Source organism: Nycticebus coucang, chromosome 1 (assembly GCF_027406575.1).
Source record: "Nycticebus coucang isolate mNycCou1 chromosome 1, mNycCou1.pri, whole genome shotgun sequence".
NCBI lineage: Eukaryota > Metazoa > Chordata > Mammalia > Primates > Lorisidae > Nycticebus > Nycticebus coucang.
This window is the reverse complement of record NC_069780.1, coordinates 131,491,771-131,507,033: the sequence shown is the minus strand read 5'-3', so window position 1 is coordinate 131,507,033 and position 15,263 is coordinate 131,491,771. Positions and strand designations below refer to the sequence as shown.

Here is a 15,263-nt window from a genome sequence, read left to right as displayed (position 1 = left end):
GAAAAGTATAAAACAGATGGTGTGTATGATTATTTTTATTTATATTGAATTATTGGAGAGGGTTAGGTATGAAATGGTGCTATGGTTTTGTTCTTTAAAAAAAGAGTCTTTATCTTTCACAGAAGCATATGAATTAAATAAAATGTCTGGATTTGGCTCAGTGCCCATAGCTCAGCCATTAGGGTGCCGGCCATGTACACTGGGGCTGGCAGGTTCGAACCTGGCCTGGGCCTGTTAAACAACAAGGACAACTACAACAACAACAACAAAAAGCCAGGCGTTGTGGTGGGCGCCTGTAGTCCCAGCTATGTGGGAGGCTGCGATGGGAGAATCGCTTAAGCCCAAGAGTTCGAGGTTGCTGTGAGCTATGATGCCACAGCAGCACAGGGCAACATAGTGAGACTCTGTCGCAAAAGAAAAAAGATGTCTGGATTTGCCACAGTCTAATACAAGAATTGGAAAGTTGGTGGGGTGAGTGATGAACTCAGATTACCCATCTTCTACTGCTGAAGATGGGTAATGGGTACATGAGATTCCTTATACAGTAGAACCTCCATAGTTGAACTTTCCCTACACTGATCACCTCCTTAACTTGACCTAAACTACATAGACCTGACATGCACCACATGTATGTATCAGTAGAGGAGGCCTCATTCCTTATGTTGGCCATCTTTGTATGTGGACCAGTTTGTTACTGGCCCTTGGCTGGTCAACTTCCAGAGTTAATATTATTTGTTTTTACTTTTCTATTTCTAATTTCCAGTTAATAAAATAGATTTCAAATGTAATGGTAATGGTTGAATAATTTGGCTTATTTCTGATTTTAAATTAAACACAATCAGTATTTCACCATGACAAATGATATTGACTATTGGCTTAAAAGCTCTTGATGTTGAGAAACTACCCTTGTATTTCTAATTATTTAAAACAGAAGTGGATGTGGAAGATTATTACATGCCTTATCAATATCTTGAGGTTATTATAGGTTTTTCTTATTTAGACCTATTGCTGGGAGGTAATCTTACTTCTATTAACAGTAAAGCCCTCTTGCATTTCTCAGAAAACCCCATAAGTTTCTTTCACTCCTGAAATATTTGCTGAACAGCTAGTAAGTGCCAGCCTGGTGCTGTGTCCAGGAGGTATAACTGGGGACAAGAAAGGCAAGTCCTTGCTGTCCTGAAGCATAATTCTCTAATGAGGAAGATTGACCATAAATAAGTAAACAAGCTTTGGTGGCGGCGAGGCTGTCTCTGGCTTTCTGGCTGGCAGAGAATCTGGGTTCCTAAGCCCCAGGGATGACGAGGGAAATTGTGTAAAGTATCGCTAACGTCTTCCTGTGGGTGCCTGTAACAGGCAAATTTTCCTCAATTTATCTCCATCAGCTTTGTATTGCGTGGTCATTCTTTCCAGATTCCGGCCAGGACTGGGTGTTAGAATCTGTCTTTGAGGTTGTTTTGAGGCCTCTTACTTTCCTGTGTCTCTATGGGTATCTTAGTGCTAAGTTCACAGAGGTGTGGCCGTCAGGGACTGCATGGAAACAAAATATATGTACCACATATGTGAACCATAATCTAACCTGTGTTAATTGTCCTTTTAATTTTGTTGCTCGTCTCACTTACAAACAAAACTGATTAGGAAATTAGAAATACTTGTAATTGCATGAGTTACAGTGACCGCCAGAGTGACTGGACACCTATGCTGAGCTCATTGAGTTCTCACAACTAGCTTACGTGGCACCGGCTTATCCCATCTTACAGCAGAGAAACTGTAGGCCAAAGATAGGAAAAAACTTGTTCAAAGACCACTGTAACCAGCGGGGCGCTGGGATTGGCATCCGGATAGCTTCCCTCTGTTCTCGGCCAGTACATGATAGGCCTGTTTGAAGACCTCTCTCAAGAGGATTTCTGTCAAGATTCCCTTTTCATTGTATTTCAGGTTTTACTGATCTTTGGAAAGGAAGATAGTCAGAGTGATGGCTTCTGGTGGGCCTGTGACAGAGCTGGCTACAGATGCAACATTGCTCGGACTCCGGAGTCAGCCCTTGAATGCTTTCTTGATAAGCATCATGAAATTATTGTAATCGATCACAGACAAACTCGGAACTTCGATGCGGAGGCAGTGTGCAGGTATCATCCCTCATTTAATATGCTTAGTAAATGCTCACTTACCAGCTTAAAATGAGCTTCGTCTGTAGATGTCTTTAGTTCTATCTGCAATATTTCTAGCATATGTGTTGATGTTCCTGAGCAGTCTATACAGATTTCTATGGTGAAAGCTACAGCTCCTTCCTATGGATTTATCTCTCCTCTTCCATCTTTTCCACATTTGAGTTGCACTAAATTTAGAGGTGTGAGCTGGGCTCCCCTGGAAACTTCAGGGTATCCCCCCACTCCGTGTATTGCTCATAAAAAAGCATTAAAATTCACACAGTTCTCATTACATAGATATGGTTTGGATTTAAACCAGCTATTTTAATCTTCATTATTCTGTCCCAAAATGAACAACAGAAATGTGTGAAATATACATTTTTTTTCCTGCCTGACACAGATGGGTGGATCCCACAGCAGGCTTCCCAGTTGCGGAGCAAATGCAGCCACTTTGCTGCAGCAGAAAATCTTCCAGGGACCCAAACCCCCTGCCTGTTTACAGAAATACTTGTGCTCTGGGGAGGAAGCACAGGCCTGTTCATAAATAAATGCACAGTCATGAGAGTTAGCTCTGGATGAACTGATTCATTTAGCAGAAGTGGAATGCTTTGAAGCTAGACAGGAAGAGGTCACTAATTAAATGCTAGACCAGGACAGAGTCCAATTGCACGGGGAGCTGGAATTTTCTTGAATATTAGTAAGTGAAACAGAAGGTGGAGAAATGGTTTCTTAGAACCTTTGGTACCCTGACAAGAATTTAATGGCTTAACGGGAGTTTCTTAACATGGGCATCGCTTTGCTATTCTTAAATGATTTTCAGTTTCCCAAAGAAGAATTTTTCTTAAGTACTTGCTTTTAAAATGTTTTAATGGCCTCCGATAATCTCAGCTTTCTGCAGGAAGATATTTTCCTATTTAATATACATATGAATATACGTATAAAATATTTGGATGGTATTTTTAGTATTAAACATATTTTTTAAATGATTTTCAGGGAAGAATTGAGTCCTACATAACTGTGTCTGATTTGTTTGGCCTTCACTTTTCTTACATGGTTTTGTCATAGAAATACCTTTGTTCATACGTAGAATGAGTTTAAAACAAGCTTTAGTTGAAAATCTTTAGAAAAAAATTTAACGGCAAGAAATCTTTTAGTCCAGGTAAAGGCCCAGTTTAACAGATAAGCTACTCAAATTTTAACAGATATTAAGAAGTTCTTTGAGTATAAATAAATAGAATTTTGTTTCCTAACAAAGTACTTCTGTCTTAGCTACAGAGTAAAACAATGGGGGATGGACACAGTGTGGTCGGCAGGCATGTGTCCCTCGCAGTATGTTTACCCACCACTGCTGTCTGTGTTGAGGATGACAGATTCTGCGTGTTTGACCATCAGCACTTGTTCCCTAGGGAGGTGGTTGGTGGGGGACCACTCCTGGCAGATGGGTGTCTTTACTGTCATCTGTGGCCCTACATCCCTGGCCTTCGAGCTAGGACAAGACCTTAGCCTATGTGTCTTCGGACCCCAGCCCATACTACTGGGTCCCCCTGATTCCCTCCTTTGGAGGGATGAGAGAGAAGAGGCAAGCAGCGGGAAGCAACCCCAAAGGTGGCGGCCAATCCTGAAGGAAACCAAGGGGGAGCATGGCCCGGCCTGGTTATGCTCATGATGTGTGAGGCTCCTGCCTCCATCACACAGCCCTGTGGTCTGCTGTGCTGCCTCACCGAGGTGGGAAGGCCTGAGTGAAGGTGTGAAGCACTTAGTTTTGTGTCCCTAGAGACCAGAGCATGGCTGGCCTTCTCCATTAGCTGCTAACTGGTACTTCCGGAATATCCAAGAGGCTCCTAAGTATAAGATAAGAGTAGCCACAAACTCAGCAGGACCTACCTGTGGGGTGGCCTGATAGGAAGTACTGTGCGGGCATCAGAGGGGCACTGATGCCACGCCCACTGTGAATTGCAGCCCTGTCTCCAGAGGAGTGCTTTTGCCGGGCCATTTACCCACCAGGGAAACCTCACTTCCCAGGAATATGGCAGCGAGCACTTTCCTGAGCATTCTGCCCACGCACGGCGAGGTCAAAAGGAACAAGGCCTAGAGGAAGTTCATCTTTTGAGAAAAGTCAGGAGATTTTGGAGTTGAAAGGGATATGGCAGTTTGAGCTGGCTGTCCCCTGGGGGAGCGATGTTGCAAACAGGTGAAAATGGAGAGGAGCAGAACTGTCCATAGCAAGAGAGAAAAACAAACACCTGTTGTTTCATACATTACTCAGGAGCAGTTCCGTTCTTGGAAATTCTGGTTCCCTTCTGAGGAATCTCAAAATAAGTAAAGGCCAGACCAGGAAGCATGCTGGTGTGCGCTGAGACTCAAGCATGTGGCCCTTTAGTAAAGCTTGTCCAGTTGACAACCCTCAACTGGAGTAGTCTAGAATCTGAGCTGCAGCATAGCACCACTTCGAAGGAGATTCATGGCCCTCAACCTTCTGTATCCTTAGTGTTCTTAACCCATTTAATTCCTAGGAAATAAATTTTTGCTTTAAACAATATACAGAGGGTCCTGGTACAACAAACAGTGTTAGGCAGTGACACTCACGAGATTGCAGCGTTTCTCATCCCCAGCTGACGGTCAGGTTGTTTAAAGTATTGAAGCACAAACAACTACAGAAATGAAGGAATTTGGGTGGTTCTTCGTACTACCTTTGATAGGCTTTACCCTGCATTTGTCCTTCCAGCTGCCGGCAAGTGCTTTAATGCTTTAATTTTTATTATAAGGTCGTCTTTCTGAACTGTCTACTATTTTAAAAGGAAAAAGATTCAACCGAATTAGCTCCCCCAGGTACAAACTGATAAGAAGAGGCTGATAGGACTGCCAATTTTTTTTTTTTTTTGCAGAGTACAATTTCAATAAAAAAAGAAAAACCATGGAATTTAAGTGGAATTTGCCAATTCTTGAAGTGGAAAATTGGCAAGTCTGGCTTGTTGGATAATTGCCTAGGAGTTCAAAACCTTTTTTTTTTTTTTTTTAAATGAAGAGATTGTCCTAATCCACAAGGGCATCTTTCTTTGTTGTCCTCCGAGTGTCTCGAGACCTTTTCCTGAGAGAAAGATTTGATTTTGTGCCATCTTTGATGTGAAGAAGTTCCACATTCATCTGATGTAACAAAGCCCAGATCGCCTCATTTGACTTGGAGCTTTCTCGTTGCAGATCCATCCGGGCCACGAACCCCTCTGAGCACACGGTGATCCTTGCGGTGGTTCCACAAGCGTAAGCTCACACCTTCTCCCCGGCTGGAAGTAGCACTGTTCATTCTGAAGTCTTTGTCTGATGTAATCCAGCTTTTGAGCTAGCAAAGCCACGGGCATGTCTTAGACACCAACTTTAGATCTTGCTTTGGAGGTTTTATTTCACAAGTTCCCGGAAATATTTAGGTTTTCCCCCTCTATCATATATAATTGCTGTTAACACATACTCACACGCCTCGGGGGGGAAAGAAAAGTGTGCTCATTATATGCCAGAAATGAATGGAAAATTGGAGGAGGAGGAGGAGGTCTGGAGAGAATGTTACTCCAGTGTATCTTTTTCCTTTGAAGTGAAGAAAGGAAAGGGCTGTGCTTATTTTTCATTTAAGAAAAAAATAAAACAAAACAAATATTCTTCATGTTCAAGTATTAGGACAAAGAGATACTAAATTCATTACAAGACAAGGCTTGCGGAGTTGTTGTGGGCACTGCCATGTGGCTAGAAGCAGGACAGTGAGTTGATGACAGTGTAGAGAGGCGAACAAGGGGAGGAGGAGCTGGAGGAGCCGTGGGACGGGGGAGAAGCCATCCTGCTGGGTGTGTCTGAACTGACCGGCACCTGAAACCAAGGAGCCAGCGGGAAGAGGGGCTGTTTGTACAAGCTGCAATGGTGGGGATCTTGGCAAGCACCAAAATTTGTTGTAGTCACTTAATAGTTATCATTAGCTTCACAGAGAATAAGACTTTAATTGGGGCCGAGGACCTGTTGGACTTGACCTCTTTGTGACATTTGGCACAGATTCTTGGCACAAAATCACTGGCAAGCTGGGAATTCAGACAAGAAAGTGTAGGGCTACCCCTAGGCAAATCTGGCCCAAGGGAGACTTACAGTACCTCAGTCCCAAGCCCCATGGGTGCAGCGGGGACATCATGGCTTCAAATTCTTGCTTTTATCAAAGACTCTTACTTACAGAATAGTACTTTGACACCTAGCATGGGCTATGGTCCAAAGAAAGTGGAGAAATTGCCCCATTGGGTCCTTAGAAATGAAGGACCATCGTGGTGGGAGGTAAAATCCCAAGGGGAATGAGAGAGGGGAACTGAGATATGAAATCAACCTCCTTCAACCCTTCTTATGTTTATGTTCTGGAAACTCTGAGATCTGAACACGGTCTTAGAGCCTTGGATGCAAATATCAGAAATGTCCCAGGCCATATAGCATTTTTCGCAAACCTGGCAATAATCCTTGGCCTTCCCCAAACTCAGTTTTTGTTCCTATTCCTATAGCAACGGTGTTTACTAGTCCTTGACCAATAATGCTTTGCTGTAACTTTCTTGTTATGATTTTCACCAATTTAAGTTTGTAAATTATTTCATATAGAGAGAGCAATAGTACAATGGGTGCTGGTGTCTGTGTCACCCAGGTTAAGAAACAGAACATGATTAGTGCCTTTGCAGCCCTTTTCATGCTCCTGTCCCGTTTATCCAGAGTTTGAACCTTGAGTTCCTGAAGGAAAAGGGGAGTAGGCAAGACAGCTTTTCCCTGTAGGGTGGAATCAGCTGGTGGTAATTCTACACCTGAGCACGGGGGCCCTCTGCCTGTTTTCTGTTGCATTCCCACCTGATCCCTTTCACTCCATTTTTCCTCCCTGATTTTCAGGGTGTATACACCCCCTGCTACTTTCTGGCTGTCTCAGGACACTTTCTCTCTCATAATGGTGACAGTGTCTTCATGACAAACCAACCCACACCTCTACCTGTACTCAGACCGAAGTCCTGACACCCAGCTGGAGGCTCACTAAAGGGCCCTGTCTCGTGGAATGAATGACAGTTATCAAGTTTTGTTTTCTCTTCTTGTCCTTCTCCTTTCTGCTGACACTTTTCCATGTGGCCGTAGGGGCCATAGCCTGTGCCACTGCTGTCTTCCACACACTGAGAGTTGAACCTGGCGAGTTCTTAGATGGGAGTTATGCTTCCAGAAGATTTCAGGACAGCACAGGGGATAGTGGTCTCAGGATTAGCAGGGCACCTCATGGGTCTGTTTGTGGGGAAGGCCAGGGTTGTAGAGGGCCACTCGTATGTACCAGGGGTGACGCTTCCAGGCTCACTGCTGGAGTTTTCTCTCTGTTTTTGTTCTTTTGGCTTCTGGAAGGCAGGTGTGCCCCGTGGCCACGTGCTGGTCAGGAAGCCACTGGTAGTGGTGACCTGCACGGCCTCATTGCTCTCTCTGTGTTCCGGGGTGAGACATCCCAGTTTGTATCTGTTGAGTGACCACATTTTCTGCTTTGCTGCAGGTCGGATGACCACGAAGAGGCCTCAGTCCTTCCTCTCCTCCATGCAGGCTTCAACAGGGTACGTACAAGATGAGCCGGCCCCTGCTCTCAGGGGCAGGTACCTTACCTGGCCTCTCCCGCAGCAGCTGAGCATAACAGCCGCAGAAGCCTGTGAAGGGAATTAGCCCCAGGACTGCTGGGAAAAGGAAGTAACTGTCCTCATGGGAGGGTAACTAGCAACTGCTAGTCAAGCTTTTTGCCTTTTTCTTTCTCTGGTTTCCCCATATATCTTAGCAACAGATACATAATGACATAAAAGCACATGTTATTATATGAGATCAAAAGTCTATAGTCCCAAAGTAATCTCATTTAAGTAAGTTCAGTCAATTAGATTCAATACGTGTGTGATAATGTATAGAGAAAAGTCCATCAAATTGGCATCCAGGAATCTGTTCAACAGGGCTGGCCAGAGCTTGTGCTCTAGAGACGGCCCGTGATGATAGGAGCATCCTGTGAGCTCCAGGCTTAAACCACATGAATAACACTGATAATCAACATGAAGATAAAGATTGATTACTCTATGGAGGCGAAGTAACAAACTAAAAAACTAGGCTTACCCATATCCCAGGGTCTTTTGATAGGTGAAATCTCACTCTCAAATAGATGGTGTGATGCATTCTCTCAAAACTAGGATATTCCCTGTGCTTTGTGAATGATGAGTGTTCCATTGAGTGCATTAAGTAATGGTGCTCTGCTACTCTGGACTTAAAATTATCTATTCGTCTTGGTTATAGGCCGCAGAGAGGTAGAAACTGCCTCTGCCACGCAGTGGTTCTGTGCTTTGACGTGGTTCAGTGTGGAGCAAGCAGCACCATGGGAAAGGCTGCGGGTCGTGTAGAAGTGGGTGTTTCCAACTCCTCACCTGGCCTCTCTTCTCACAAAGGTTGCCATTTGGTTCTGAAAGCTGTTCTTACTGTCAACACCTAAGACAGTGTTTCTGAGCTTTAGAATGGAGAGTTGTAAAAGGAGAGCTGGCAAAGAGGCTGTATGGCTGAGATTTCTTTTCTTAACTCCCTCATTTTCTGAGAAATAACTCTCCAGGATGCAGCGGTGTCAGAGACCTCTGTGTGGTATTGTCCACCCGTCTCCTGTCCCAGTACTGTCCTGCGTAAGCCTGAGTCCGGACTGCTCCAGGGTGAGGATGTGGGCGTTCCTCATTACCTAGGGGCTGACTGGAGAATGGCAGTGGCACACTGGAGGTTTTGCAGTTAGGACCCAGGTCAGTGCTAGTGAGTGTCCTTTTGGAATTCTGCCTTTAGTTCAGCGATCTCGCCCCAGCGAATTTAGAGACCGGTGTCATTTCAAGTGGTGGCATCATGTCTGGAGGGCTCTGAGAGTACATATTTGCTTACAGAAAAGCCTATAAGCTTTCCTCCTGGGTGCAAATGCTACCAAGAAAATTTTTAACAAAAGTGCCACTGTTTCTTTCTATGCATTTTCTTTTTCTTTTTTTTTTGCAGTTTTTGGCCAGGGCTGGGTTTGAACCCACCTCCTCTGGTATATGGGGCCGAGGCCCTACTCCTTTCAGCCACAGGCGCTGCCCTCTTTTTGTGCATTATCATAGCCTGTTGGAGCTACTCTGAAAGGTTTTGTTTCCCTCTGTCCAGATTGTTACTGAGTTTTGCAGTTAGCCACAGTGAATATAACCTTGGTGGAAGTGTAAGAAACAGTCCCTGTCAGGGACCACCTGGTGTTCTTTTTCTTTTTTTTTTTTTTTTGCAGTTTTTGGCCAGGGCTGGGTTTGAACCCGCCACCTCTGGCATATGGGGCTGGTGCCCTACTCTGTTGAGCCACAGGCGCTGCCCTTTTTTTTTGAACAGAGTCTCGCTCTGTCACTCAGGGTTTGAGTGTCATAGTGTCATCATAGCTCACAGCAACCTCAGACTCTAGGGCTCAAGCGATCTTCTTGCCACATCCTCCTGAATAGCTGGGACTACAGGCACCTGCCACTACTTCTGGCTAATTTTTCTATTTTAGTAGAGAAGGGGTCTCACTCTTGCTCAGGCTGGTCTCCAACTCCTGAGCTCAAGCAGTCCACCTGCCTTGGCCTCCCAGAGTGCTAAGATTACAGGCATGAGCCACCACCCCACCACCTGGTGATCTGATTGAGGCCATATACCAATTAGGTCAGAGTGGCTCTAGAACTTGGGTTCTTTCCAAGGGACACTCTGCACCCATGACAGCTAAGGCTGATCTGCAGGTGGCTGTTCTCCTTTTTAGGGCAAAATCTTGTTTTGGCAACTTTATACCCAAGCACCTTTTTAAATATGCCAGTTATTCTTGCCATCCATGAGGCAACATCTCTGAATTGTTTTGATCGTATTAAATCATCTGCTGAAACTTGGCCCTGGGCTGCTAAGCTAATTGGCCAGCTCTGCAGTCTGTGGTCCCTGAGAGGGGACCCAAGGACAGACTGCAGTCAGATATCCCACAGCAACTCCTCTTGAAGCCTTTGGAGCTCTGCAGAAGTGGCCGACCATCCTGATACTCAGTCCATGCTGAGCCTCTTAGAAACCAGCAACTCAGCAAAGGACAGTTGCAGCTATTCTTACATCAACTTTGTGTGCCTCTGTTTCTATTTGAAATGATGCTTATTCAATTCAACAAATGTTCATGGAGCTCTGATTGTATACCATGAGATGTTCAAGCCATGCCAGAGACATAGCCGTAGGACATGGTTCTCCGAGGAGAGCTATCTTGTAGAGCTATGATTTATTATTCGTCAGGCCCGGTTCCCAGTGATTTACTCTACATTTGAGGGATTCAGTATTGTCTCCATTTTTGCAGAGGAAACAAGCTCAAACCAAGTGAATAGCTTGCCAGAGCTCACACTCATGATGAAATAAAGAGATAAATGCATATTGTCTACCTCCAAACCCCATATTGGGTCCACTGAAGTAGTATTTCCCAAACTGACAGAACACTAGGGTCCTAAAAACTCTTAATAGGTTTGCCATGAAAAGGGGCTTCTCTGGTCAAATAAATTCGGGGCATCAGTGAAGACCGATTCTCTGGCCACCTCTGAGCGTCCATAGTGCATGTGAGCCATGCTGCACACCAGCACATCGAGGCCTCTGACAAGTCCCATGGCAAGGAACCTGCCAACTCTGTTGGGCCCAACATTTTCAAAACTTACTTTATCACAGAACTGTTTTTTATGGTTTTGCAAAGCTGACAAACCTCAGAGCCTTGTTATAGCCTGATACGTAGTTTTTACCATCTAAAAGCTCAAGTTGAACCTGACTGTGTTTAACTTGGTAAATCAAAGAGAAAGTATTTTCCTTCTGTGTGTGTTTTCATATTTCTCTTTCCTTAGCCCTTCCCAGCTTCCATGTGGAATAGTGGAAGCCCATGGAAAGCCAGGGAGAAGCCATCCACTCCAGAAGTGTGGATGTGTGTGTGCGTGTGTGTGTGTGTGTGTGAGAGAGAGAGAGGAGGGGGGAGGATTGATTTTTCTCTGGCTTACCTGCTTGCAAGGAAATCTAAAAACCTATCTTATAGCAGGGCCTGGTATTCTCTTTTTCTGCTTGTCTTGCTGTCTGAGAGGTAAAAGAACGTGGTTAATAGTTTGGAATACTTCGACATTCTGGTTATCTTTTTACTTAATCCTTTGCCAGATAAGTCTTTTAAAAGGTTTGCATAATGTATATATTTTTTATAAATAGCAAGACATTCCCCCTTTCCAAGTAGAATTACCCTTCAATGTGTATTCCCGAAGTATTTTTTACTTGCTATTCTTTTTTCTGATTTCATAATTTCTCAAGTCTTGACATGTCCATGTAAGGGAAGTGCTCAATTTCTTTTATATCCTATACTGAATAATATAGTGTATATATAAGAAGTGTAAAACAACTTGCTTCAGGATTGTTAGTGTGAAAGGTCCTACTTTCCTGGGAGCACTGGGCTAGAGCAGCTCCCGCCAGCCTAAGTGGTGCTTCCTGGTTCCTTGATGAATGGCAACGTGGATTGCATTTTCTTCACCTTTATCTTATGCTTATCTACCTGTTCATTCATCTGCTAAGTTTTAAAAATAAATACAGGAGGTGGCGCCTGTGGCTCAAGGAGTAGGGCGCCGATCCCATATGCCGGAGGTGGCGGGTTCAAACCCAGCCCCAGCCAAAAATCACAAAAAAGAAAAAAAATAAATACAGGAAAGAATTTTTAATTGAGATGAAACTAAAATTAACCATTTTAAAGTGAATGCTTCAGTGACATTTAATACATTCACAATGCTTTCCAACCACCAGCTCTATCTAATTCTAAAACCTTTTTTTTGTTGTCCCTAAATGGAAACCGTGTGCCCATTAAGTAGTCACTCACAGTCATCCTCCCCACAGTCCTGGCAACTACCAGCCTGCATTCTGGCTCCATCAACCGACTTATTCTAGGTATTTCTTCTAAGTGGAGTCCTAGGATGTGTGACTTATTGGTGTGTAGCTTCTTTCCCTTAATACTGTTTTGAGGTTCAGACGTGCTGCAGCATGTGTCAGCATTTCATTCCTGCTTTAAGGCTGAATGATATCTCGTTGTGTATGTTTGAGAACCTACTACAATCTGTTCATCTCTTCACCCACTGATGGGCATTCGGGCTGCTCCTACTTTTGGCTATTGTGAATAATACTGCCTTGACCATGACTGTGCAAGTATTTGAGTCCTTGTTTTCAGTTATTTTGGGTATATACTGAAGAGTGGAATTGCTCGGTCATATGGTAATTCTATGTTTAACTTTTTGAGGAATCCCTAAAAGTTTTTCCCCAGTTACTAAGCCGTTTTACATTCCTACCAGCAATATACAAGGATTTCAGCTCCTCACATCTTCACCAATACTTATTTTCCTTTTTAAAGAAATTATAAACATCCTAGTGGTTATGGATTGGCATCTCATTGGGCTCTTGAATTGCATTTCCTTAATGACTGATTTAGACTAGAGCATCTTCCCAGGGCTCGTAGCCCTTTGTATATTTTCTTTGGGTAAAAGTCTGTTCAGGTCTTTAGCGTGTTTTTTAGTTGGGTTGTGTTTGTCTTTTGCTGTTGGGTTTTAATCACCTGTCGCATGTGGAGCTGCACGTTAGGCATCAGGAGCTCAGAAAATTAGGAAGCAAAGAGCAGCTTCTCCCTTCAAAAGAGGTCCTGGGGTGCACACGGGGTATGTTGCATGTTGGGTTTTAGATTATTTTATTAGCGCAATGTAAAGCACAAACGTTTCAGGAATTAATACATTTGCACAGGCATCTGCACCTGTGAATATTCATAATGAAGTTTATCCTACCTTTTTCATGAAAGCAGTGTACAGTATTACCTTTTCTATTCTTACATATCGAAACAAGCATTTTGAACACCTTAACATCTGTTTTATTTCATTTTATCTTACTTACTAGTTGTTGTATATAAAAAGTTACCTGGGGATAGGAACAACTGTTAAGTTTCTCTATTTGACTCTCTAAGAAGCCACTGTCTACGTCTTATGTATTATCTTTGCTTTCTTTTCAGAGATTTATGGAGAATAGCAGCATAATTGCTTGCTATAATGAACTGGTTCAAATAGAACATGGGGAAGTTCGCTCACAGTTCAAATTACGGTACGTAACAAAATAAGGCAGTAATACAGGTTAACAATTCTTTAGAAAATCTTACCTGTCAACAGGTAATGGCAGCTGGTCAACAGCATCTAAACTGGGGGGCTCTTGATATAATGAAATAAATTGGAAGCATTTCATCTTTGACACTTTTTAACTATTTGTAATGTTTTAAAATTCTAGAAAAATGTTTAACTTTTGCATAATTAGATTAAAATAGCCTTTGAAGATTACTTTCTACTTTTTTTTTTTTTTTAATAGAGACAGAGTCTTTTTTTTTTTTTTTTTTTTTTATGGAGACAGAGCCTCCCAAGTAGCTGGGACTATAGGCACCCACCACAATGCCTGACTGTTTTTTTGCTGCAGTTGTCGTTGTTTAGCTGGCCCGGGCCAGGTTCGAACCCACCAGGCCAGAGCATGTGGCTGGCACCCTAACCACTGAGCTATGGGCGCCCATCTTTTTACTCCTTACTTTGAACATTTGTAAATTTTTACTTGGATTGCTAAGGATAGGGTCAAGCCAATGGGTATATTTGTTATGCTAACCATATTAATTGCTATGTAAGCACAATACCAATTCATGAAGTCTGTTTGTTGCCCCAGTGTGCATGAAGTATCTTCAAGAGATTTTAAATCTCTTTCCAAGTCTCTAGTGCTTTAATGGCAGGCTTCTCACTGTGCTTGGTTGTGGGGTGGGGTCCTCACGGTGTCTGGCAGCTGGCCAGGGTGGAGAGTTTGGAATGTTCTGCTTCTGAATCCTCTTACCGTATTGAGGTCCTAGCTCCTGCATAGTTTTTGTCAGGATCCACTCTGGAATGTTTTCCAACCCTGATTTATTCAACCCTTCGTATTCAAGCCACAGATCATGGGAAAGAGAAGGGTCTTCTCCAGCCAAGGGCCACTGGGAGGGCCGGTCCCCAGCAGCTTCAGCTGCAGGATGCAGGAAGTTCCCTGGCACAGCTCTCTGGCCAACTGAGAGGTAATGGCTACTTTCAGGCTCAACACAAAATAAGGAAGACAGCCTCCCATTGTAGTGATTATACCTCTTGATCACTTACTATCATTCAGAGATGACAAAACCCATTTTAAACTTAATTCTCCCATGTCCTTGGAAGCAAAACGGATTGGCATAAACCTGTTGAAGCAGGTTTTCCAGGGTACACTCTGGTCAAGAAACTCATGTTCTGGTGGATAGAGAGCTCTAAGAAGCTGTGGTTAGGACAAAGTCACTTTCCTCAGTGAAAAAGAATCTCAAACCAGTGGGAGTTCAGATATTTGGGGAATTCAGGTACTTTAGCAGCCTTTGGTGAGGAATACTGGCAAAGACCTTTTATTTTTGTTTTGCAAGATAATTTAAATTTATTGGAGTGCTTTTGTATAGTATTTGAAATTTTGTATTCAGGAAAAACGTATTTTGATCACAGATTGAAAACAGACATACTTGTGATAAGATTGATCAAAATAATGTGCACATACATTCCATGTACTCTTTGGGAAAGCATTGAATTTACTCAGTTTCTTTTTAAATGTTTGTTTATGTAGTAGTTTGGGATAAAATATACATACGTAATTTGCCATCCTTGCCATGTTAAGTGTACGGTTCAGTGACGAGTACATTTCTGTTCTTTCCTCCCCTTTACCCCTTCCAACACCTGACCTCTGGTGGCCACTGATAGTGGATCTGTTTTTGTGATCCACTTTTTTTATAGCTCCCACATATGAGCGAGGACATGTGAGATTTATCTTTCTGTGCTTGACTTATTTCACTTAACCTAATAGACTCAGTTCCATCCATGTTGCTGAAAACAACAGGATCTCAGGAGTTCATTCTTCTTTGGCTGAATCACAGCCCGGGCTATGTATGTACCATGTTTTCTTTACGCATTCATTTGTGAATGGGCATTTAGGCTGATTCCGTATTGGGGGTATTATGAAGAGTGCTGCAGGAAGCATGGAAGTGCAGATACCTCTCGC

At 43.3% G+C, this 15,263-nt stretch overlaps 1 protein-coding gene across 14 annotated transcripts in view; it reads left to right on the top strand.

Annotated features, from left to right (window-relative positions):
- PDE8B (phosphodiesterase 8B) overlaps positions 1-15,263 on the top strand; it is a 274,090-nt gene that overhangs the window by 166,131 nt on the left and 92,696 nt on the right. For all 14 annotated transcript variants that reach the window (XR_008379514.1, XM_053588105.1, XM_053588090.1 and 11 more), the window contains 4 exons: positions 1,936-2,126; positions 5,346-5,405; positions 7,675-7,732; positions 13,204-13,292. Coding sequence is in view for 13 of the 14 variants with exons in the window: in XM_053588105.1 (XP_053444080.1) it covers positions 1,936-2,126; positions 5,346-5,405; positions 7,675-7,732; positions 13,204-13,292 (398 nt within the window). In the remaining variant the exon portion in view is untranslated. The remainder of the gene's footprint in view (positions 1-1,935; positions 2,127-5,345; positions 5,406-7,674; positions 7,733-13,203; positions 13,293-15,263) is intronic.